This window comes from Cherax quadricarinatus, chromosome 61 (genome assembly GCF_038502225.1).
Source record: "Cherax quadricarinatus isolate ZL_2023a chromosome 61, ASM3850222v1, whole genome shotgun sequence".
Classification (NCBI taxonomy): Eukaryota; Metazoa; Arthropoda; class Malacostraca; order Decapoda; family Parastacidae; genus Cherax; species Cherax quadricarinatus.
In genome coordinates this window covers 17552377-17577376 of record NC_091352.1, presented here as the reverse complement: position 1 = coordinate 17577376, position 25000 = coordinate 17552377, and the positions used below count along the sequence as shown (strand labels likewise).

At 42.7% G+C, this 25000-nt stretch overlaps 1 protein-coding gene across 2 annotated transcripts in view; it reads right to left on the bottom strand.

The window, feature by feature from the left end:
- The window catches only part of Ino80 (chromatin-remodeling ATPase INO80), a 754916-nt gene that overhangs the window by 109361 nt on the left and 620555 nt on the right, over positions 1–25000 (bottom strand). For both annotated transcript variants that reach the window (XM_070098261.1, XM_070098262.1), the window contains exon 30: positions 9463–9573. In XM_070098261.1, coding sequence (XP_069954362.1) covers positions 9463–9573 — 111 coding nt within the window. The remainder of the gene's footprint in view (positions 1–9462; positions 9574–25000) is intronic.

The following is a 25000-nucleotide window of genomic DNA, read 5'->3' as shown; positions in this document are numbered from 1 at the left end:
TGTGTGTGTGTGTGTGTGTGTGTGTGTGTGTGTGACTGTGTGTACATACCATTCAATGACCTTATGGGTAATAAATAAGAATTTATAACCTACATCCAAAAGTGTAAAAAAATAGGGCGAATATTTTCGGCGTAACAAGAGACCCTCTTTAGATTATGTATAGCTAAATCCATATGCAACTACGTGAAAAAAAACATGTTTATCGATGTATTAATAAAGGAAATCGCTCGAACGTCTATGAAAGTGAAAACATGGTAGGTGGCGCCTGAGGCGGACACTGAGGGAAGAATGAGGTGGACAATAGCGAGAGAGTTGACATAATAGCAGCAGCAGAGCTCACCACCTCTCAGCCCCTCTAACATTCCTCAGGCTGGGTGGCCCCCTGCCACCTACACAACTTACCATCCATGGGATGATCTGCTTTATCTCTAGCTGTGTGGGCGTGTGTGTGCCTCAGTGAACGTCTGCACGCGTGTGTGGGCGTGTGTGGGTGTCCGGGCTCAAATGGGCGAGTACGTGCATGGGACTACGTTGACCTGAGTGGGCGTGCGTTGGTGCCTCATTCTTATCTAGTTTGAGCTAACGTGGGCGTTTCCCTATCACAACGTGCGTGTGAAAGTCTTCATTTCGGTGTCATGATGACAAGACTTGGTCAAGAGCAGTGAGTGTAGCTCTCTGACAAAGGCAGATCCACACCTGACCTAAGATAAGGAATTTCCCTTAACATACGGTACTTGTAGGTTACCTACAGTCGTTTCTGGAGGTCACTACCACAGCGGCCCAGTCCTAGACCGTCTCATGGTTGCTGGCATGATCAATCAGGCTTTTGGTGCTAGCCGCCCGCATACCAGTGTATGAACCACAGCCCGGCTGACTGGGAACTAATTTGAGGCATTTGTTGAATTCCCTCTTGAAAGCAGTCAGGGGTTTGTAGGTAGTCTCCTCTCATTTATGCATGAAGGGAGGGTGTTGAGTCGTGGTCCCTTTACACTTACTGAGCTCTCAGTGTGCTCACCACTACCCTGCTTTTCATAGGAGATATCTTGTGCCGACTGCCAACTCTCTTGTTTTCATATGTAGTGATTTTTTCGGTGCTCAGATAAGGGACCAATCCCTTCTAGAAACTTCCAGGTGTACATTATGATGCATCTTGCTCGCCTACATTCTAAGGAGTACAGTTCAATGGCCTTCAAGCGCTCCTAGTAATTTCGGTGCATGAATAAGTTTATACGAGTAGTGGACATTCTCTGTTGAGTCTGTTCCTGTTTTGCAGTTTCACTTGTCTTGAAGGGGGCCGTTAGTACACAGCAATATTCTATCCTAGAGAAAATAAGTGACCTGCCGGGATCATCACTTGGGCTTGGCATCTCGTTTTGAAAATTTTCCCTGCGGTTGCAATAATGACACTGTTGTGTGCCTTCAACATGTGGTCTTCTGACATTATTACTCATAGGTCTTTCACATTAGACTTACGCTCTACTGAGGTTAGAGTTTGTCTTATGCTTTAAGTCTGTTATTATTTCTTCATACCTTCTGTAACGTAGTAAATGAAGTACGTCCTCTTTGAATATCATATTATTGTTAGTAGCCCACCTACCTGAAGGGTGTTTCTGGGGTCAATGCCTCTACGACCCAGACCATGACCAGGCCTCCTGGTGGATCAGGCCTGATCAACCAAGCTGTTACTTCCGGCCGCACACAGCCCAACGTACGCACCATAGCCCGGGTCTTCAGGTACAACTTTAGGTATCTCTCCAATTCCATTTTAAAGACAGGTAGGGGTCTACTGGCAATCCCCATTATATATGCTGGAAGGCAGTTTAACAGTGTTGGGCCCTTGGCACTTTCATAGGAGATACGTTGCACCGCTTGACGAGTCTTTTGCTTTCATAGGGAGTGATTTCTGGATGCACCGGAAGACTTGGTTTATATCAGCTTAAGAGGTTCGCTGTATCTTCTGTGGGTGCCCTTCTCATACCAAAGTTACAGTGCTATGTTTTTTATCTTCCCAAATACGTCAGATATGAGAATGTGGAAGAGAAGTGGGGTTAGCATTGTTCCTTAGGGAAAACAGCTGTATCAACCTCTGATTCACTTTGTTTACTATTACTCTTTGGGTTCTATTAGGAAGTTAGCCATTTGTGCATGCATTTTGTCCGAAATTACCCCATGGTCTCACCTATCAAAGGGTTTTGCGAAGTCAGTGTACACTACATTTGCGTTTTGTCTTCCAGTGTATCTAAGACCATGTCGCAATGGTCCAGCAATTACGAAAGGCAGGAGCGACATGTTCTGAGCCCACGCTGACCTGAGTTGAGTAGCTCCTGCGATCCTGTGTGACTGGTAATATTTCTTTTTAAAACCTATAGGTTTCAGGCGTAAACGTGTATTTCGGCGTGTGCATGGATGTGTACGTGGCCGTAGACGTGTGCATGAATGTGTACGTGGGCGTGATTGTACACACGCGCGTGTTATTTGGCGTAACAGCTACACCTACGATAAAACCCACAAATATCATTCCACATCTGAACAGCTGCTACAAGGCTACCCCAATAATGAATGGAGGTACACACACAGCTGTGTGAGTAACGACATGATGTGATCTGTTATCTGTTAGTGGTTCTGGGGATTATCTTCTCCACCGCCCGGTCTTAGACCAGGCATCCAAGGTTGCGAAGGAAATGTTACAGAATTAAAAACTATTAAGAAGCACGTAGGAAAGTAATGATGTGTATACTGAATGCACATAGAAGACTAAGATTTACCTGCTATCAGCTAACGTCTTCATGAGACAGAAAGAAATGAGCAGCAGTCCTGCCAGGAAGCAAAAAATAAAATAGAACATTTTCCAGTTCACAGTCATTTGACAGGACCGTAGTACCTCCCTTCATGGTTGCTGACTATTAACCCACTACGTATGCACAATTAGCGTGAAGACAGCAGATGGTGGTAGCAGCGGATCTGTCATATCAGGAGATTGAGGGCACCTCCTGCCTTCCTGAGACGTTGTGGTGGTGGGGGGCCGCGCTGGCCACACAAACACCGGATTCCTTCCATTGTGAGGCGCGCGGCCGCATTCAAATGATTCGGAAGGTGGGGCTGTGAAAGAGCGGTGGGAGGGTGCTGGGGTATGGCTGGCATGCGCCCGTAAAGCTCCAGTTTATGGTTGATCCAGCTGGGCATGTGGGTGGTGAGTTAGACCACTTCCCCACCTCCTGTCACTCCTCAGCGTCTCAGATGGTAAATCACCGCAGTTTCCTCTTAATCTAGTATACTCCCTCGGTGTTCCCTTCACCGTCACCCCCTGTGGTTCACTGCTGGTGTCCCGCTTCCTGTCAATGCTTACTCTGCCTTAGGGCCAGATTCGTGCATCCGAATATTTGTCAAAAAATTAATAAAAATCGTCATCACATACCATTAATAACCCAAGGAGACAGTCTGTTTTTAAAATCTCGACATACGTATCATCCCAAAAGCTCTAATTGGTATGTAACAATTTATGATTAACTGGTTAACCATGAATTGTTACATTCCGAATATGGCCAGTTAACCAATGGCAACAAACTAATAACTGATAGCATTGACATATCACACACACACCAGGAGCTATGTCTCGACCCTTGCAACCACTTTTTTTGGATGCACTAGAAGACAAGTGAAATGCGGAGTCAAATATTGAGTCAAACTATAGTCAGATTCCATCACAGTGAAAAGTAATGTTCGTCAAGGAACAGTCTCGCAACAACTCTGTCTCACGTTCATTTCTAATATAAATACAAATCATACTGGTGAATAATCATTTGCAGATTATACTATAATTTTTATGAGCATCATCCATCAAGGACACATTAAGCCTCCCAGAACATTGAAGCCAAGTGTTCCAGTGGGTCACAGAAAGCAATTCTGGTATCATAATTAACGAGGACACGTGTCTGCTGCTCCAGTACGGAAAAACTGAAGAAATAAAAAGTGAGAGTATAAAACACATTCCAACCACTGAAAACAGGAGAGGAACGTTGATCTGGGAGTAACCATGTCGCAAGAACGTACGTTCAAAAACTTTAATAATATTATTATAACAACTCCCAGGAAACTAATATGTTGGATAGCAATAACCTACAAAACAAGAGATGGAGAACCATTGATGACTCTCTTTAAGGCAACTTGTAAACGTTAGACAGTAACATTAGCTGTAAACCGTTAGAGAGACGAAAACGTTGTGTAGTTTTAAAAATAGATTAGATAAATACATGAGTGGGTATGGGTGGGTGTGAGCTGGACCTGACTAGCTTGTGCTACTAGGTCTGATGCCGTGCTCCTTCCTTAAGTGGAAGTGACCTGACTAGGTGGGTCACTGGTCTAAGCCGGGGGCTGACATGGACCTGCTTCGCATGGGTCAGTAGGCCTGCTGCAGTATTCCTTTTTTCCTATGTTCTAAACTAGCAATCCTTTCTAGTGATGACGAAATTACAGTTCTGGGAAATGTGCAAGAACTTTCTTGCCATATATATTCAGATACTTAAAATCACTTTGAAAGCTTAAAATCACTCAAATTGTACTCCCTGAAACGCAAATGTGAGAGAGGTCTTACAATATATAATGTTCAAACACTGGAGGGACAGGTATGAAATCCGTAATAAAATAGCGCCTTACATGAGCGGAAGACTAAGGAGGCTGCAAAATACTTCTGAGAGGGCTGCAGCAACTAAAAGACAACTCAATAAGCGTAACCGTTCCAGGCAAGTCAACGACTTACCTACTCTTCCCCGCCTCCATTTAAAAAAAACAAAAAAAGAGAGGAATTACCAAAATACCCCCCACTGGAACTATCACCAGGCAGAGCCGCGGTACACTGCTACAGTTGTGCTTCACAAACCCACCACCACAATTATGTATAGCAGTGACTCTGCTAGTTTTCTCTCGCATCAACAGACAAACTTGGGAATCAAAGTTTATAACCCCTAAATTTCATGCAAGTGAGATAATTTTCTTAAAGCTAACCTGTATATTGTCCCCCAATCCCAACATCCAAGGCAGATTATAATCATACAGTATAAGGGTTACCGAAATAAAGATCACTAATGTAATCTGCGAGTATGACTCTGTAATTCCTGTGATTGTTTGGGATAACCTATGTTGATTACCTATTTTTAGATTACTTTTGTGGGATTGCATTTTGTGATAATCCATTTGTGATTATTTATTTTAACTCCCTATATGCTATTGCCGTATTTTCCGGCATATAAGGCGCACGATCACATAAGACGATGTTTCCAAGCCGTTGTAACGTAACGTTAGTAAACAACTGTCAAAGAGTAACCCAAAGCCTACCCTTGAGCCTGACTTTAAGCATATAAGGCGCAGGTTGATTTTTCCAAGACTTTTTTTTTGCGGGAAAAAGGTGCGCCTTATATGCCGGAAAATACGGTACTTATTGTAGTTAAGAACATAAGAACAAAGTTAACTGCTGCCATTATTTACTGTGATTAAATATTAGCGATTACTTAATGTGCTAACCCATTTATGGTTATTTGTGAAACAGTGTGATTACCTATTTGTAATAACCTACTGTGATTGCCAATTTGTGAAAGCCTACCGTCATTACCTACTTGTGGTAAAATATTTGTAGGTACAAATATTTTATCACAAGAGCAACGCTCTTACTGCCTGTCTTTATTATTTAAGACATGGTGAAGTTTCTTCTTGTACAAGATTGAAATACCGACAAGATGAAAACTGAGACACATGTGCAACATCTGGGTAACTTTATTGTAGACATTTCGCCATCCAGTGACTTTATCAATACAGATTCTAGGACATAATTTGAAGACAGTAGAACTGTATACAAAACATGAGGTAATCAGCCCCTCAGCCTTGGAGTTGGTGTGAAGAGCACCGTAGTTGTGAAGATTCTGGAGCAAAGGCAAGGAGACTGGAGCTTATATACTAACGCCAGGTGGATTGGGACGGGTAGCAGACGAGGGCATAGTCACTGGTAGGCGGGATTACCCAGTGGAAGTAGGTCATACCCTAAGGGATGGGTAAGTTGTAATAGTAGTTGTAGTAGCAATGAAGAAGGTCATGTAGATGTCCTTTGAACCAAGATTCCATGGTGTTGCAGTGTCTGACAAGTTGTACAAGAATGGTATACAAGTTTTCATCTCGTCGGTATTGTATACCATTCTTGTACAACTTGTCAGACACTGCAACACCATGGAATCTTGGTTCAAAGGACATCTACATGACCTTCTTCACGGCTACTACAACTACTATTACAACTTACCCATCCTTTAGGGTATGACCTACTTCCACTGGGTAATCCCGCCTACCAGTGACTATGCCCTCGTCTGCTACCCGTCCCAATCCACCTGGCGTTAGTATATAAGCTCCAGTCTCCTTGCCTTTGCTCCAGAATCTTCACGACTACGGTGATCTTCACACCAACTCCAAGGCTGAGGGACTGATTACCTCATGTTTTGTATACAGTTCTACTGTCTTCAAATTATGTCCTAGAATCTGTATTGATAAAGTCACTGGATGGCGAAACGTCTACAATAAAGATACCCAGATGTTGCACGTGTGTCTCAGTTTTTAAGTTTCTTCTTACTGCCTATCTTCATTATTTAAGACATGAAGTTTCTTACACCTTAGCGTGGCTATAGGACTTTGTACTTCTTGTACACTATTCTGTCGTTCAACTTCCTCATGTTCACCATTCTGTCATTTTACTTCCTCATGTTCACCATTCTGTCATTCTACTTTCTCAAGTACACCATTCTGTCGTTCTACTTCATGTTCACCTGTCTGTCGTTCTACTTCCTCATGTTCACCATTCCGTCGTTCTACTTCATGTTCACCATTCCGTTGTTCTACCTCCTCATGTTCACCAATCTGTCGTTCTACTTCCTCATGTACACCATTGTGTCGTTCTACTTCCTCTTGTACACTATTCTGTTGTTCTACTTCCTCATGTTCACCATTTCGTCGTTCTACTTCCTCATGTTCACTATTCTGTCGCTCTACTTCCTCATGTTCACCATTTCGTCGTTCTACTTCCTCATGTTCACTATTCTGTCGCTCTACTTCCTCATGTTCACCATTTCGTCGTTCTACTTCCTCATGTTCACTATTCTGTCGCTCTACTTCCTCATGTTCACCATTCTGTCGTTCTACTTCCTCATGTTCACCATTCTGTCGTTCTACTTCCTCTTGTACACTATTCTGTCGCTCTATCACTCTGTCAAGTAACACTTAAGCTCAGTTCGGTCTGTGGGGCTCAGAAGTACATGCAGCAGTTGCACTTACAATGGCACAATTGTACCTACAAAGCACCTGGTCTCTGGAGATAAAACAACTGGACTCAATATCATGTACCTGCAAAGTAGCCACGACTCATAACCAAACTGTTGTACTCCAAGTGATGCACTCATAAAATCACCTGGACTCGTAAAACAGCCAGAGTTTCATTGAAAGCAGAGTAACACGTAAAGGTAATTGTAACGGGATACGAGAAAGAAGACTGAAGAAAGGTCGTGACTTAACCTGACTCCCACTCAGTGTTCTACGGTACTCTGTGACCTCTTCTGCCACTCTGGTTTTTCCTGCCACTCTGGTTTTTCCTTCCACCCTGGTTTTTCCTGTCTCGGTGTCTTCTCATGCCACGGTGACCTCTCATTCTGCTATTCCGACCAGTTTAGCTGGGCCGTGTTTAGCAGAGAGAGGATTAAGCCTCCATCATTCCCTGCGCTGAATGATCCCCTTGAAAATGAATTAAGACTCCAACTTCACATTCCAAGGCAGCTCCTCTCTCTTACCAGTTTTTTTATATACTCATAAAGCGGAGGTAGTTACTGTCGCAGTTGATGCCTTTACTTCAGTCTTGCTGTAGCAAAGGCATCAATCAGTATGATGTACGTAGTAACTTGGCAAAAGTAAAAGCTGCTTCTTGTGCGGCGAAAAGTGTTTATAAGTGCAGAGATATTTTATGAAAGAGTAGGGTAGGTTAGGGTAAGTTAGGTTAGCGGTATAAGACATTTTAATGTGAAGACATTTAGCCCAACAAAGACATGAGGTGCAAGACTGAGGTCATGAGGTCACATGTGAATAACCAGCTGAATAAGTGAGGTTAGATGACCGCCGCAGTATCAGGTACTGGGAGAATAAGCCCCACTGAAACTTCCGAAATTTCGACCCTGAATTCGGAATAGTGTTATTGGCTGTGGTTATTACTGCGCGTGGTAAACATTACCCGCTGTGACGGTCACTCTGGTGATTAAATCTTGTCTCTGGGAAATTCCTGAGATGGCTTTCGATGCTTGTGTGTAGATTTGCATGCATTCTTAGTGTCGTCGTTTCGGGATAGGTTATGTTAGAGTAATTTAGGTTAGAATAGGTTAGGCTAAGGTAGGTTACACAAACCTATAAAACGTATACTTATTCACAAATAAATTAATAAAAATCAGTGATACGTCTGGCAACACGATGACTAAGCAGTCTCAAAAAGTTCAAATCTGCACGTCTGACACTCGTGGTGTGATAATGTAGTAGACGACTGAAGTGTATGGTTTGCGTTGGTATTTTTTTTTATACAAAAGTGAAAACACCATTCTCACATCACAAATCTGAAGAGATGCCTCGCTCTCAGTTCCGTCAGTCTTTGTTAGTACATTTGCCAAACTTACATATATCTGTTACTGATTCTGAGACCATTGAACAAGCGACGCTGGCTTCGTAAACAGCCAAAGGAAATGTTGCAGGCATCAAAATTATGAAACAAACAGGAAATAGAGATAAATGTATACTAAGATCCCGCCAGAATGTAAAGGCAGAAGTCTTCCGTTTCACTAATATGAGAGGAGGGTGGTAGTATCTGTAGTTATAAACCAGGGAACAAGTGGAGGCTGAACCCATGATGAGTCCTATAACTCACTTGCTATGGGTTCAAGATCCACACGTTCCCTGATTAGTTTGCAATCGTGTTATTATGATTTCTTGGATCTGTAGTTACATATTGAAGTATACAGCCTTTGACTTCTTGGACCAGATGTAGAGCTGAAGCTGCTGATGTAAGCCTAAAGCCTTCCAGTAAACACCCACACACACACACACACACACACACACACGAGTACATACACACACACACAAACATACACACACACATAAACACACACACACACACACACACACACACACACACACACACACACACACACACACACACACACATATATATAGGTGAGTACACATACACACACGTAGAAATGAGTATATATAGGCGAGTATACACACACACAAACATACACACACAGAGGTGAGTACACACACGTGCACACGCAGGCAGGCAGGCAGGCACGCGCGCGCACATACACACACACACACACACACACACACACACACACACACACACACACACACACACACACACACACACACAAGTGCAGCAATATGGGCGTGATGACTTACCTCACTATGGGCGGGTGAGGCAGGCGTGGAGTTGAAGGGGGTGCTGTCGCCGCCCACGTCGAGACCTTCCTCCAGCCGGCGTCGCTTCTCTTCCTGTTCCTTCTCCCATTTCTGCAAAGGGCAAGAAAACAAAGAGAATTAATATATGAACCAGAGAAGGTAAGGAGCGAGTCAATAAAAAAAATAATGTTCGCCAGCATCTGTACCTTTACCATGACTCACGAAATCGTAATGATACGACTGTAAACAAACCATACAAAGCCCGTGGTATATCTTGATATATCTTTGATGACTTTCGAGAGTCTTACTACTCTCGGAGCTCGGTCATGTCCAGCAGAAGTTTGCTGCAGTTTTCGCCGAATTTGTAATTTTTTGGTACAAAACGTACACATATATGGAATTGACTTTATAATTGATGGAAACACAAATTATTTTATTTTTTAATCAACTGTATACTCTGAATCACATTTTACAGGAAAATATTCTAGGACTGTAAACATCTTGGTGTTGACAAGCCGGATTTTGACGTGCTGAGACCCAGGCTGTCAAGTTAAGATCCAGGACAGTAATAGTTTAGGTTAATAGCTTCCATAAGGAAAATAAAATATATATAAATTTTGCATTCACATTTTAAATACTAGAACTGTCAAAAAATAATTATTAGGAACTATTTTCTAGTTCTTCCTTCTCGTATGGAAGTAGTTGAAATTTGTCGTATACCCAATAAAATTATTTCCTAATATTTAATTATAGCTTTTCAGTGTGTTCTGCCGAGGCAAATTTCATGGTTATTTCACCACCATCCACAAAGAATGATAGGAAGGTGTCGCTAGTGTTTGATCCGTCTGCTACGAGGATATGAAGCAATAAAAGTGCCAGGACAGTGCCTTGCACTACTCAAGTTTTCACTGTGTTTACATCGGAGTCTGTTTACTGACTCTCATAGCGATCTGTTTGTTAGAATTTTAATATTCAGTCGCTACTTTTATATTATCATAACTACTGACTTTATTGTATAGGTTGTTTCTTTATAGTCACATTTCTCAAGCGACTCTACTGTAACACTTATGGGCAGCACATCCGCATATTGAGTTTTTCTCAATGTCTCTGTTATTTTGTTGTGGTCGTCTACTTGCTGTGATAAGTCAGATCTTCCTGCTACAAAACCATGTTGTTCCGAGTTCTGCAGTTTAATCATTTATATAAAATTCATAAATTGCGTTCTCAGCACCATCTCAAAGATTTTTTTTTTGTGTGTGACGTTAAAACATGTGCCACAGTTGGGTATCTTTACTGATGCACACGTGTCTTATCAACTTCTCGGCATTATATACTATTTTCATCTACTGCTACTGACATGAAGCTTTTTTTTACCACTACTCTACTCCATATTTTGTATAATTATGTCCTTTTTTTTACAGTTAATGGAATTTCACACGTGTTTAATCCTTATTTCTCCAAAGTACATCAAGTGGTTTTTACCATTTCTTTATAAATATAGCAATAAAAGGATCGAGTTCGGAGTTCAGTGCTTGAACATGTCAATCTATTTTTAAAAGTTTGCATCATTCTTGTTAATATCTGTTAATTAACAGATATATTCAACGCTAAGCATGCTATCTTCTTTCAGGAATATTTTTTGCCTTCACCAGTGTACATACCTCCTCCTGTACGGCGCCAATACTGCTGGAATTTTTATTTGAAATCTGCGTATGTGTAAAAGTATTTGGGCTTTCCTCAAGATTTTAATGTTTTTTTTTTACATATTTTTTTTTCATTCCCTCCGTCTGGTATGTGTTTAAATTTATGCTGTACCCTAGTTATCTTCCCTGGTTAAATTGGCTTTCCATTAACGTCACATTAATTTTTTTTACGATTTCAGAAACTCTTTCACTTTCCTGTAAAGTCTTGTGTACTCTTTATCTGCTAACTCTTTAGGTTTTCTCTTGAATATTGTTTCTGTAGAAAGTAAAACATACACTTTACAGGAAAAGTCAATCATTGAAGAGAAAGTGACAACCATAAAAAAACTACAGAACGGGTGGGATTTGAAAACATGGTGAGTGAACCCTGTATGACTAGTGATTAGGGCATTAGTGTGAATGAGCATGAATATAGTAAAATGAGAGCTAGGAAGGAAGGGAGGGGAGAGAGAGGGAGGGGAGAGAGAGGGAGGGGGAGGAGGGAGTGGGAGTGCTGACACAAGCCAGGGGCACACGAGTGGTGGGTAATTAAGCTGTAGCACTACAAGTGTTCCTCTGTAACCAACCTCCTCCTAGTTGTTAGCTGGCACTTGCCAAGGATAATTGGCACTGCTATATGCCACCAGTGCCGGACCCGATACTGTGGCTCCCAGCTTCAGACTGGACGCACTTGCTCTATAATCTCTCAACAACTAATACTTAATTGATAGAATATTTCTCACAAGTACAAAAATGAATGCTGATGGTTTGAAGTGTCGTATCACCTGCTTGTGCTAGGGTTCGTGTCATGGAGTGCTGTATATAGTTCAAGATTGATGTGCTACTGCTATAGTCAGTTAATAATAGCACTAATCTTTGGTGGGCAAAAATATCAGAATGTATATTTGGTTGTTACTATTGTGACTGTAGATAGTTCAAGACCATACTGTGCGAATAACCAGAGATTTCAAAAAAATTATGACTTTCCAATAATAGGACCCCTCAAGGAAGGTTCCTTGATGTTGGTGAGGGGCTCTTGATTTAGGGAATTGGATCTGTGCTCCAGTTCCCCGAATTAAGCTTGAATGCCTTCCACATCCCCCCCCCCAGGCGCTGTATAATCCTCCGGGTTTAGCGCTTCCCCCTTGATTATAATAATAATCCAATAATAGGAATATGTATTGTAGTCTGGTTGAGAACCACCACCACAGGAGGTACTACCCTACTGTCATGTGAGTGAAGCAGGTAGTCTGGTTGAGAACCACCACCACAGGAGGTACTACCCTACTGTCATGTGAGTGAAGCAGGTAGTCTGGTTGAGAACCACCACCACAGGAGGTACTACCCTACTGTCATGTGAGTGAAGCAGGTAGTCTGGTTGAGTACCACCACCACAGGAGGTACTACCCTACTGTCATGTGAGTGAAGCAGGTAGTCTGGTTGAGTACCACCACCACAGGAGGTACTACCCTACTGTCATGTGAGTGAAGCAGGTAGTCTGGTTGAGTACCACCACCACAGGAGGTACTACCCTACTGTCATGTGAGTGAAGCAGGTAGTCTGGTTGAGAACCACCACCACGGGAGGTACTACCCTACTGTCATGTGAGTGTAGCAGGTAGTCTGGTTGAGAACCACCACCACAGGAGGTACTACCCTACTGTCATGTGAGTGTAGCAGGTAGTCTGGTTGAGAACCACCACCACAGGAGGTACTACCCTACTGTCATGTGAGTGTAGCAGGTAGTCTGGTTGAGAACCACCACCACGGGAGGTACTACCCTACTGTCATGTGAGTGTAGCAGGTAGTCTGGTTGAGAACCACCACCACAGGAGGTACTACCCTACTGTCATGTGAGTGTAGCAGGTAGTCTGGTTGAGAACCACCACCACAGGAGGTACTACCCTACTGTCATGTGAGTGTAGCAGGTAGTCTGGTTGAGAACCACCACCACAGGAGGTACTACCCTACTGTCATGTGAGTGTAGCAGGTAGTCTGGTTGAGAACCACCACCACAGGAGGTACTACCCTACTGTCATGTGAGTGTAGCAGGTAGTCTGGTTGAGAACCACCACCACAGGAGGTACTACCCTACTGTCATGTGAGTGTAGCAGGTAGTCTGGTTGAGAACCACCACCACAGGAGGTACTACCTTACTGTCATGTGAGTGAAGCAGGTAGTCTGGTTGAGAACCACCACCACAGGAGGTACTACCCTACTGTCATGTGAGTGTAGCAGGTAGTCTGGTTGAGAACCACCACCACAGGAGGTACTACCCTACTGTCATGTGAGTGTAGCAGGTAGTCTGGTTGAGAACCACCACCACAGGAGGTACTACCTTACTGTCATGTGAGTGAAGCAGGTAGTCTGGTTGAGAACCACCACCACAGGAGGTACTACCCTACTGTCATGTGAGTGTAGCAGGTAGTCTGGTTGAGAACCACCACCACAGGAGGTACTACCCTACTGTCATGTGAGTGTAGCAGGTAGTCTGGTTGAGAACCACCACCACAGGAGGTACTACCCTACTGTCATGTGAGTGTAGCAGGTAGTCTGGTTGAGAACCACCACCACGGGAGGTACTACCCTACTGTCATGTGAGTGTAGCAGGTAGTCTGGTTGAGAACCACCACCACAGGAGGTACTACCCTACTGTCATGTGAGTGTAGCAGGTAGTCTGGTTGAGAACCACCACCACGGGAGGTACTACCCTACTGTCATGTGAGTGTAGCAGGTAGTCTGGTTGAGAACCACCACCACAGGAGGTACTACCCTACTGTCATGTGAGTGTAGCAGGTAGTCTGGTTGAGAACCACCACCACAGGAGGTACTACCCTACTGTCATGTGAGTGTAGCAGGTAGTCTGGTTGAGAACCACCACCACAGGAGGTACTACCCTACTGTCATGTGAGTGTAGCAGGTAGTCTGGTTGAGAACCACCACCACAGGAGGTACTACCCTACTGTCATGTGAGTGTAGCAGGTAGTCTGGTTGAGAACCACCACCACAGGAGGTACTACCCTACTGTCATGTGAGTGTAGCAGGTAGTCTGGTTGAGAACCACCACCACAGGAGGTACTACCCTACTGTCATGTGAGTGTAGCAGGTAGTCTGGTTGAGAACCACCACCACAGGAGGTACTACCCTACTGTCATGTGAGTGTAGCAGGTAGTCTGGTTGAGAACCACCACCACAGGAGGTACTACCTTACTGTCATGTGAGTGAAGCAGGTAGTCTGGTTGAGTACCACCACCACAGGAGGTACTACCCTACTGTCATGTGAGTGAAGCAGGTAGTCTGGTTGAGAACCACCACCACAGGAGGTACTACCCTACTATCATGTTAGTGTATCAGGCAGTTTGGTTGGGAACCACCACCACAGGAGGTACTACCCTACTATCATGTTAGTGTATCAGGCAGTTTGGTTGGGAACCACCACCACAGGAGGTACTACCCTACTATCATGTTAGTGTATCAGGCAGTCTGGTTGAGAACCACCACCACGGGAGGTACTACGACTGTAGCAGATATTGGAAGCCTTCTAAACGTTTCGTTGATATTTTCTTTCTACCTCGTGAACACATAAGATGAAGTATATCTTAAACACTTCTCACATTCAGTATACACGTATCTTTACCAAGGAAAGCTTTATTCAGGATACACTAGAGTAATATAGGTAAACAGCGTGGAACACAATAATGTAGGTAAACAGCTTGGAATACACTAATGTAGGTAAACAGCGTGAAATACAATAATGTAGGTAATCAGCGTGAATACATTAGATCAGAGAAGGCCAAAAACGTAGGATACACTATAGTGTGAATAAAGTAAACAGCGTGGAACACTGAAGGACTGCAAGGAAACAGTGTGGGATACACAAGACAATACGGGGAAATAACCTGGAATACAAAGGAAAATATAAGGAAACAGCATTTGGATCCGGTAGGTATCTGAACTTCAGTGTGCTTACTGCACACTTTAGAACGCTTACTGAGATCGCGCAGCCACAGAAACACGTCTAGTCTGATCACTGACGCTTAACCTTACTTAAGTGTAGAGTAATTTAGGCCAGCCTAACCTTGAATAAACAAATATTAATATTTACTAGAGGCTTATTTCAGGTAGAAATCAACGAAGTGTAATGAGTGGGAAAATGCGCTTCCTGTTTGAAGGACAGGTTGAGTTATGACAACTCGTTGCGTAACTTGTGTATTAGTGGAGGAGGAGGATGATGAATGTTAGCCTTCTTGGTAATGTTGCATGCTCCATGTCTGAGGTATGCTAGTTATGTCAGGAATGTTGCAACACTCACAAATTTGACAGTGTACACAGTAAAACACTGTTCCAAAAGTGGGGAACGTGAACAAGAAGGCACAGAGGGAGCATAAAGATGCAAATGAGCCAGAGAGACGTCAGAAAATATTTGCTCAGCCTTTGGTAGTCAAAAATTGGAATGACAAAGAGGATGAACTGGAGGAGGCATAGTCCATATACAGCTTTAAGAACAGGTATGACAGGGGCCGTAAGGTTAGGGGTGAGTGAACTCAGTTCTGACGAGGTAAGAGGTTCAATCTGAACCCTGGCAGGTACTAATAGGCGAGTACAACTGGATGGGTACGAGTACACACACACACACACACACACACACACACACACACATACACGGGAATGAGGAACTTCCTGAACGAGGTTCAGTGGGACAGAGAACTGGCAGGGAAGCCAGCTAATGAGATGATGGAATATGTAGCAAGAATGTGCAAGGAGGCTGAGGAGAGGTTTGTACCCAAGGGAAACAGGAATAATGAAAAAGCCAGGATGAGCTCATGGTTCACCCAAAGGTGCAAGGAGGCAAAAACCAAGTGTGCTAGGGAATGGAAGAAATGAGGAGAATAAGGAGAGCAGTCGTAGAGCCAGAAACGAATATGCACAGATAAGAAGGGAGGCCCAACGACAATATGAAAACGACACAGCAGCGAAAGCCAAATCTGACCCGAAACTGTTATACAGCCACATCAGGAGGAAAACAACAGTCAAGGACCAGGTAATCAGGCTAAGCAAGGAAGGAGGAGAAACAACAAGAAATGACCGTGAAGTATGTGAGGAACTCAACAAGAGATTCAAAGAAGTGTTTGTTCACAGAGGAGACAGAAGGGGCTCCGGAAAGACGGAGAGGTGGGGCACACCACCAGGTGCTGGACACAGTACACACAACCGAGGAAGAAGTGAAGAGGCTTCTGAGTGAGCTAGATACCTCAAAGGCAATGGGGTCAGATAACATCTCTCCATGGGTCCTGAGAGAGGGAGCAGAGGTGCTATGTGTACCCTAACAACAATATTCAATATATCTATCGAAACAGGGAGATTGCCTGAGGCATGGAAGACAACAAATGTAGTCCCAATCTTTAAAAAAGGAGACAGACATGAAGCACTAAACTACAGACCAGTGTCACTGACATGTATAGTATGCAAAGTCATGGAGAAGATTATCAGGAGAAGAGTGGTGGAACACCTAGAAAGGAATGATCTCCTCAACAGCAGCCAACATGGTTTAAGGGACGGGAAATCCTGTGTCACAAACCTACTGGAGTTCTATGACATGGTGACAGCAGTAAGACAAGAGAGAGAGGGGTAGGTGGATTGCATTTTCTTGGACTGTAAGAAGGCGTTTGACACAGTACCACACAAGAGATTAGTGCAAAAACTGGAGGGCCAAGCAGGGATAACAAGGAAGGCACTACAATGGATCAGGGAATACTTGTCAGGAAGACAGCAGCGAGTAATGATACGTGGCGAGATGTCAGAGTGGGCACCTGTGACCAGCGGGGTCCCACAGGGGTCAGTCCTAGGACCAGTGCTGTTTCTGGTATTTGTGAACGACATGACGGAAGGAATAGACTCCGAGGTGTCCCTGTTTGCAGATGACGTGAAGTTGATGAGAAGAATTCATTTGATCGAAGACCAGGCAGAACTACAAAGGGATCTGGACAGGCTGCAGACCTGGTCCAGCAATTGGCTCCTGGAGTTCAATCCCACCAAGTGCAAAGTCATGAAGATTGGGGCAGGGCAAAGAAGACCGCAGACGGAGTACAGTCTAGGGCCAGAGACTACAAACCTCACTCAAGGAAAAAGATCTTGGGGTGAGTATAACACCAGGCACATATCCTGAAGCGCACATCAACCAAATAACTGCTGCAGCATATGGGCGCCTAGCAAACCTCAGAACAGCATTCCGACATCTTAATAAGGAATCATTCAGGACCCTGTACACTGTGTACGTTAGGCCCATATTGGAGTATGCGGCACCAGTTTGGAACCCACACCTAGCCAAGCACGTAAAGAAACTAGAGAAAGTGCAAAGGTTTGCAACAAGACTAGTCCCAAAGCTAAGAGGTATGTCCTACGAGAAGAGGTTAAGGGAAATCAACCTGACGACACTGGAGGACAGGAGAGATAGGGGGGACATGATAACGACTTACAAAATACTGAGAGGAACTGACAAGGTGGACAAAGACAGGATGTTCCAGAGATTGGACACAGTAACAAGGGGACACAGTTGGAAGCTGAAGACACAGATGAATCAAAGGGATGTTAGGAAGTATTTCTTCAGCCACAGAGTAGTCAGGAAGTGGAATAGTTTGGGAAGCGATGTAGTGGAGGCAGGATCCATACATAGCTTTAAGGAGGGGTACGATAAAGCTCACGGCTCAGGGAAAGTGACCTATTAGCGACCAGTGAAGAGGCGGGGGCCTGGTGCTTGGACTCGACCCCTGCAACCTCAACTAGGTGAGTACACACACACACACATACACATACACACACACACACACACACACACACACACACACACACACACACACACACACACACACACACACAGGTTAAATACAAAATGTGCGTGGATGTAGTGCGGATGACAAGAAACAGATGATTGCTGATGTTATGAATGAAAAGAAGTTGGATGTCCTGGCCCTAAGCGAAACAAAGCTGAAGGGGGTAGGAGAGTTTCAGTGGGGGGAAATAAATGGGATTAAATCTGGAGTATCTGAGAGAGTTAGAGCAAAGGAAGGGGTAGCAGTAATGTTAAATGATCAGTTATGGAAGGAGAAAAGAGAATATGAATGTGTAAATTCAAGAATTATGTGGATTAAAGTAAAGGTTGGATGCGAGAAGTGGGTCATAATAAGCGTGTATGCACCTGGAGAAGAGAGGAATGCAGAGGAGAGAGAGAGATTTTGGGAGATGTTAAGTGAATGTATAGGAGCCTTTGAACCAAGTGAGAGAGTAATTGTGGTAGGGGACTTGAATGCTAAAGTAGGAGAAACTTTTAGAGAGGGTGTGGTAGGTAAGTTTGGGGTGCCAGGTGTAAATGATAATGGGAGCCCTTTGATTGAACTTTGTATAGAAAGGGGTTTAGTTATAGGTAATACATATTTTAAGAAAAAGAGGATAAATAAGTATACACGATATGATGTAGGGCGAAATGACAGTAGTTTGTTGGATTATGTATTGGTAGATAAAAGACTGTTGAGTAGACTTCAGGATGTACATGTTTATAGAGGGGCCACAGATATATCAGATCACTTTCTAGTTGTAGCCACACTGAGAGTAAAAGGTAGATGGGATACAAGGAGAATAGAAGCATCAGGGAAGAGAGAGGTGAAGGTTTATAAACTAAAAGAGGAGGCAGTTAGGGTAAGATATAAACAGCTATTGGAGGATAGATGGGCTAATGAGAGCATAGGCAATGGGGTCGAAGAGGTATGGGGTAGGTTTAAAAATGTAGTGTTAGAGTGTTCAGCAGAAGTTTGTGGTTACAGGAAAGTGGGTGCAGGAGGGAAGAGGAGCGATTGGTGGAATGATGATGTAAAGAGAGTAGTAAGGGAGAAAAAGTTAGCATATGAGAAGTTTTTACAAAGTAGAAGTGATGCAAGGAGGGAAGAGTATATGGAGAAAAAGAGAGAAGTTAAGAGAGTGGTGAAGCAATGTAAAAAGAGAGCAAATGAGAGAGTGGGTGAGATGTTATCAACAAATTTTGTTGAAAATAAGAAAAAGTTTTGGAGTGAGATTAACAAGTTAAGAAAGCCTAGAGAACAAATGGATTTGTCAGTTAAAAATAGGAGAGGAGAGTTATTAAATGGAGAGTTAGAGGTATTGGGAAGATGGAAGGAATATTTTGAGGAATTGTTAAATGTTGATGAAAATAGGGAAGCTGTGATTTCGTGTATAGGGCAAGGAGGAATAACATCTTGTAGGAGTGAGGAAGAGCCAGTTGTGAGTGTGGGGGAAGTTCGTGAGGCAGTAGGTAAAATGAAAGGGGGTAAGGCAGCCGGGATTGATGGGATAAAGATAGAAATGTTAAAAGCAGGTGGGGATATAGTTTTGGAGTGGTTGGTGCAATTATTTAATAAATGTATGGAAGAGGGTAAGGTACCTAGGGATTGGCAGAGAGCATGCATAGTTCCTTTGTATAAAGGCAAAGGGGATAAAAGAGAGTGCAAAAATTATAGGGGGATAAGTCTGTTGAGTGTACCTGGTAAAGTGTATGGTAGAGTTATAATTGAAAGAATTAAGAGTAAGACGGAGAATAGGATAGCAGATGAACAAGGAGGCTTTAGGAAAGGTAGGGGGTGTGTGGACCAGGTGTTTACAGTGAAACATATAAGTGAACAGTATTTAGATAAGGCTAAAGAGGTCTTTGTGGCATTTATGGATTTGGAAAAGGCGTATGACAGGGTGGATAGGGGGGCAATGTGGCAGATGTTGCAAGTGTATGGTGTAGGAGGTAGGTTACTGAAAGCAGTGAAGAGTTTTTACGAGGATAGTGAGGCTCAAGTTAGAGTATGTAGGAAAGAGGGAAATTTTTTCCCAGTAAAAGTAGGCCTTAGACAAGGATGTGTGATGTCACCGTGGTTGTTTAATATATTTATAGATGGGGTTGTAAGAGAAGTAAATGCGAGGGTCTTGGCAAGAGGCGTGGAGTTAAAAGATAAAGAATCACACACAAAGTGGGAGTTGTCACAGCTGCTCTTTGCTGATGACACTGTGCTCTTGGGAGATTCTGAAGAGAAGTTGCAGAGATTGGTGGATGAATTTGGTAGGGTGTGCAAAAGAAGAAAATTAAAGGTGAATACAGGAAAGAGTAAGGTTATGAGGATAACAAAAAGATTAGGTGATGAAAGATTGAATATCAGATTGGAGGGAGAGAGTATGGAGGAGGTGAACGTATTCAGATATTTGGGAGTGGACGTGTCAGCGGATGGGTCTATGAAAGATGAGGTGAATCATAGAATTGATGAGGGAAAAACAGTGAGTGGTGCACTTAGGAGTCTGTGGAGACAAAGAACTTTGTCCTTGGAGGCAAAGAGGGGAATGTATGAGAGTATAGTTTTACCAACGCTCTTATATGGGTGTGAAGCGTGGGTGATGAATGTTGCAGCGAGGAGAAGGCTGGAGGCAGTGGAGATGTCATGTCTGAGGGCAATGTGTGGTGTGAATATAATGCAGAGAATTCGTAGTTTGGAAGTTAGGAGGAGGTGCGGGATTACCAAAACTGTTGTCCAGAGGGCTGAGGAAGGGTTGTTGAGGTGGTTCGGACATGTAGAGAGAATGGAGCGAAACAGAATGACTTCAAGAGTGTATCAGTCTGTAGTGGAAGGAAGGCGGGGTTGGGGTCGGCCTAGGAAGGGTTGGAGGGAGGGGGTCAAGGAGGTTTTGTGTGCGAGGGGCTTGGACTTCCAGCAGGCATGCGTGAGCGTGTTTGATAGGAGTGAATGGAGACAAATGGTTTTTAATACTTGACGTGCTGTTGGAGTGTGAGCAAAGTAACATTTATGAAGGGATTCAGGGAAACCGGCAGGCCGGACTTGAGTCCTGGAGATGGGAAGTACAGTGCCTGCACTCTGAAGGAGGGGTGTTAATGTTGCAGTTTAAAAACTGTAGTGTAAAGCACCCTTCTGGCAAGACAGTGATGGAGTGAATGATGGTGAAAGTTTTTCTTTTTCGGGCCACCCTGCCTTGGTGGGAATCGGCCAGTGTGATAATAATAAAAATAAAATAAATATATCATAAATTAATGGCGACACGCAGCAAGACTTAAGAGATGTGATAAAGAGGACAATACTGTTAGAATAAACCTTGATTTAAAAACTTTTCGTCAACACCTTGATTTAAAAACTTTTCGTCAACACATTGATTTAAAAACTTTTCGTCAACACCTTGATTTAAAAACTTTTCGTCAACACATTGATTTAAAAACTAACGTTTCATCCGCACCTTCATTTTAAAAACAACATTTCGAACACACTTTGATTTAAGAGTGTTCCGTTCACACCAGGGATGGTCAACTTTTTGCACTCCACGTGCCAGTTTTTTACGCTGTAGTTCAGATGCGCCATGCGACACTTGCTTCCCCATTCACTTCTTTAAAAATATATTAATATAGACATCTTTAGCATTTTTACATAAAATGATTTAATATAAAGACAAGAAAAGGAGACGTTTGAGTTTGCTTTGATTTTTCCAAGCTTGTAATGGTGGAGTTATATTAGTTACTGATAGCAGCAGAAAATTCTTCAAATTTGAATTAGTCAATCGCGACCTCAGTTTATTTTTAACAAATTTCATGAATGAAAATGCTTATTTGCATCTGTATGTTGTTCCAAAACGACACATGTAATTCTGGGTAAATTTTCTTAGTTCTGGAAAATTTTCAGACGGGACTGATCTCCAAAAAATGTCAGAAGCATCTGGGACTGAGAGAAGCTTATCAGATTTTATTTTCAATAATGAATTTGTTTTCAGATTAATAAGCTTCATTTGTATGTTACTAAGAATCTTCAGGATTTTTGTTCAAAAAGTGAAAATGGTTTTATAAGTACGAGTATGCTGTCTTCTTTAGCAAAATCACTAAAACGACTTTCAAATGACTCTTGGAATAATCAGATTTTTTCAATATATTCTGTAAAACTGCCATTATCTTCAGTACATTCACTCTATTTTATTAAGTGTGGAAACTTGATAAAATCCTCATTTTCCGAGAGGTAAACAGTTTTAACTTCACCTTGAATGAAATTGATATCATTTACTAAGCTAGGACACAATTTGTTCTTGCCCAGCAGTTTCAAATTTAGATCATTGAGATGGCTGGTAACATCAACTAAAAATGTTAAATCATTCTTATCTTCTAGAAAATTATGAACACTTAATTTTCAGTTTCCAAAATCCACTGAGAAGCTGTCCTCTGGAAAGCCAGTGCACCTCACAATGAAGGACGAGATCACCATATTACAAATCTAACAATTCACAATATTCTCTGAATTCTTGGGTATAATTTTATTCAAGCATTTCACAAGCGGTAGCATAACATGCTGCAAATTTAAAGTTTTTCCACACACTGACTCTTGGTATATAATGCAGAAATATTTTAGTAGAGTACGACCTAAAAAGATCTCAATAAAAGTTACTGTTCCAGCAGCTTTACCTATCACTGACGGTGCTCCGTCAGTACAAACACTGATGAGTTTACTAGAATCTACTTGCAGACTTTCTAGGCATAAATTTACTTTGTCAAATATATCTGATTTTCTTGATTTTCCATGAAGTGACTCAAGACCGATAAGTTCTTCAAACATGTTAAAATTATCATCAATTCCTCTTATAAAAATGCTTAACTGGGCAACATCACATATATCAGCAGATTCGCCCAAAGCTGAAGAAAAGAAAGTACAAGCTTAGGCAAGGTCTTTCAGTTGCTCAGATACATCATGGGAAAGTTGTTCGGTGCGTCTTGTAACTGCTGACTTAGACAACGATTTCGTCTACTTTTCTTTTAATATCTTTGTCACCAAGACATTTTGGAGACAAGGCATAACAATTTCTTCTCCATCAGAGAAAGGTTTCTATTTTTTAGTCAATACAAAGGCAATTTCAGAAGGACGCTTCCTTCATCGCCAAACTTTCACATATTCTTTAAACAAATATATTTTGTCTTCTTTTTATTTCATCCTTTTTCTTAATCACATATCTTTCCGTAGCTCAGACGCAAGCACTAACTTCAGTTTTTCTTTTATTTCAGCATGATGTTATTTAGTGTCTATTAAGATCATGTTAAGTAAAAGGACACAAGTGCAACTAATGTGACATTTTATTGTGGCAGCGTTTTGCTCTCCAGGAGCTTTATCAAGTGGTCGTCATAGTAACAGTTCTAGTGGTAGTGGCAGTAGTAGAAGTAGTAGTACAGAGGTAGTTGCATATTATCTCTGACATGATCTTGACCAGGCTTAAGGAAAACAAATGAGACTTTAGGCACACCCTTAAGAAGACCAGTAAGTTATAAACTTTGCAAAGTAGCACTAAACGCCAGACAACAAATCTACACCAAAGTTAATTAGAAAATGGAAATGCAGGCAAAGGAAGTGTTTTGAGACAATGATCATAACACTTTTTTGAGACAGAACATTTTGAATACTCTTGCCCAGTTACGACTGTAAACAAAACTCAGACGTTCTGGAGTTGTCGCGGTATCTGCAAACATTATTTTGACTTCTGACCCGAGGGAAAACAAAAACTATAAACTGACAGAGAAAAAGGGACCGACAATTCAAAGTCATTTGCGACTTCTCGCCTAGGAAAAAAATATTTTCTAAGGTCATGGTAAGAGTGAAACAAGGGGCAAAGCAAAGGAGCGGTTCAAAGAAGCGGGGCAAAGCAGCGATTCAAAGAAACGGGGGAAAGGAGCAATTCAAAGGAGCGAGGCAAGGATCTGAGGCAACAAATGAGACAAGAAGTTAAGTTACAAGGACATGTGATTGTATTTGCATGCACCATCATCACATCAAGCCTCGTCTACTATCACAAAAACAATCTAACACGACTAACATACGCACACGAACTCAAGCGGATGAGGATCACGCAGGACTACAAAGGGAAGTGGACAGGCTGCAAGCCTGGTCCAACAACTGGCTCCTGTAGTTTAACCCCACCAAATGCAAAGACATGACGATTGGAGAAGGTGAAAGAAGACCGCAGACAGAGTACAGGATAGGCGGCCAAAGACTGCAAACCTAACCCACGGAAAAGGATCTTGGGGGGAATATAATACCGAGCACGTCTCCTGAAGCAAGTATCAAACAACTGCTGCAGCATATGGGCGCCTGGTAAACCTTAGAATAGCGTTTCGACACCTGAGTAAGGAATCATTCAAGACTCTGTACACCGTGTACGTCAGGCCCATATTGAAGAACGCAGCACCAGTATGGAACCCACACCTGATCAAGCACGCCAAAAAATTAGAGAAAGTGCAAAGGTTTTTAACTTGTCCCGGAGCTAAGATGTATGTCCTACGAGGAGAGGTTAAGGAAAATCAACCTGACGATACTCGAGGACAGGAGGGATAGGGACATCATGACAGCGATATATAAAATACTGAGAGGAATTGACAGGGTGGATAGGGACAGGATGTTTCAGAGATGGGACACAACAACAAGGGGTCACAACTGAAAGTTGAAGACTCATATTAGTCACAGGGATATTAGGAAATACTTCTTCAGTCACAGAGTTGTCAGGAGGTGGAACAGTCTGGAGAGTGATGTAGTGGAGGCAGGATCTACACATAGTTTTAAGATGAGGTATGACAAAAGTAATGAAACAAGAAAAGGAACTAGTAGCGACCAGCGAAGAGGCGGGGCCAGGAGCTATGAATCGGCCCCTGCAACCACAAATAGGTGAGTACGCACACACACATTCTCACACCCTAACAAAAAAGTAACTACATTTTCCCCTCACCGACCTCACGTCTCGACTCATTTAGAATTTCCTCCCTGAATGAGGACCTTTACAAGAATTCAATTGCCCTTAAAT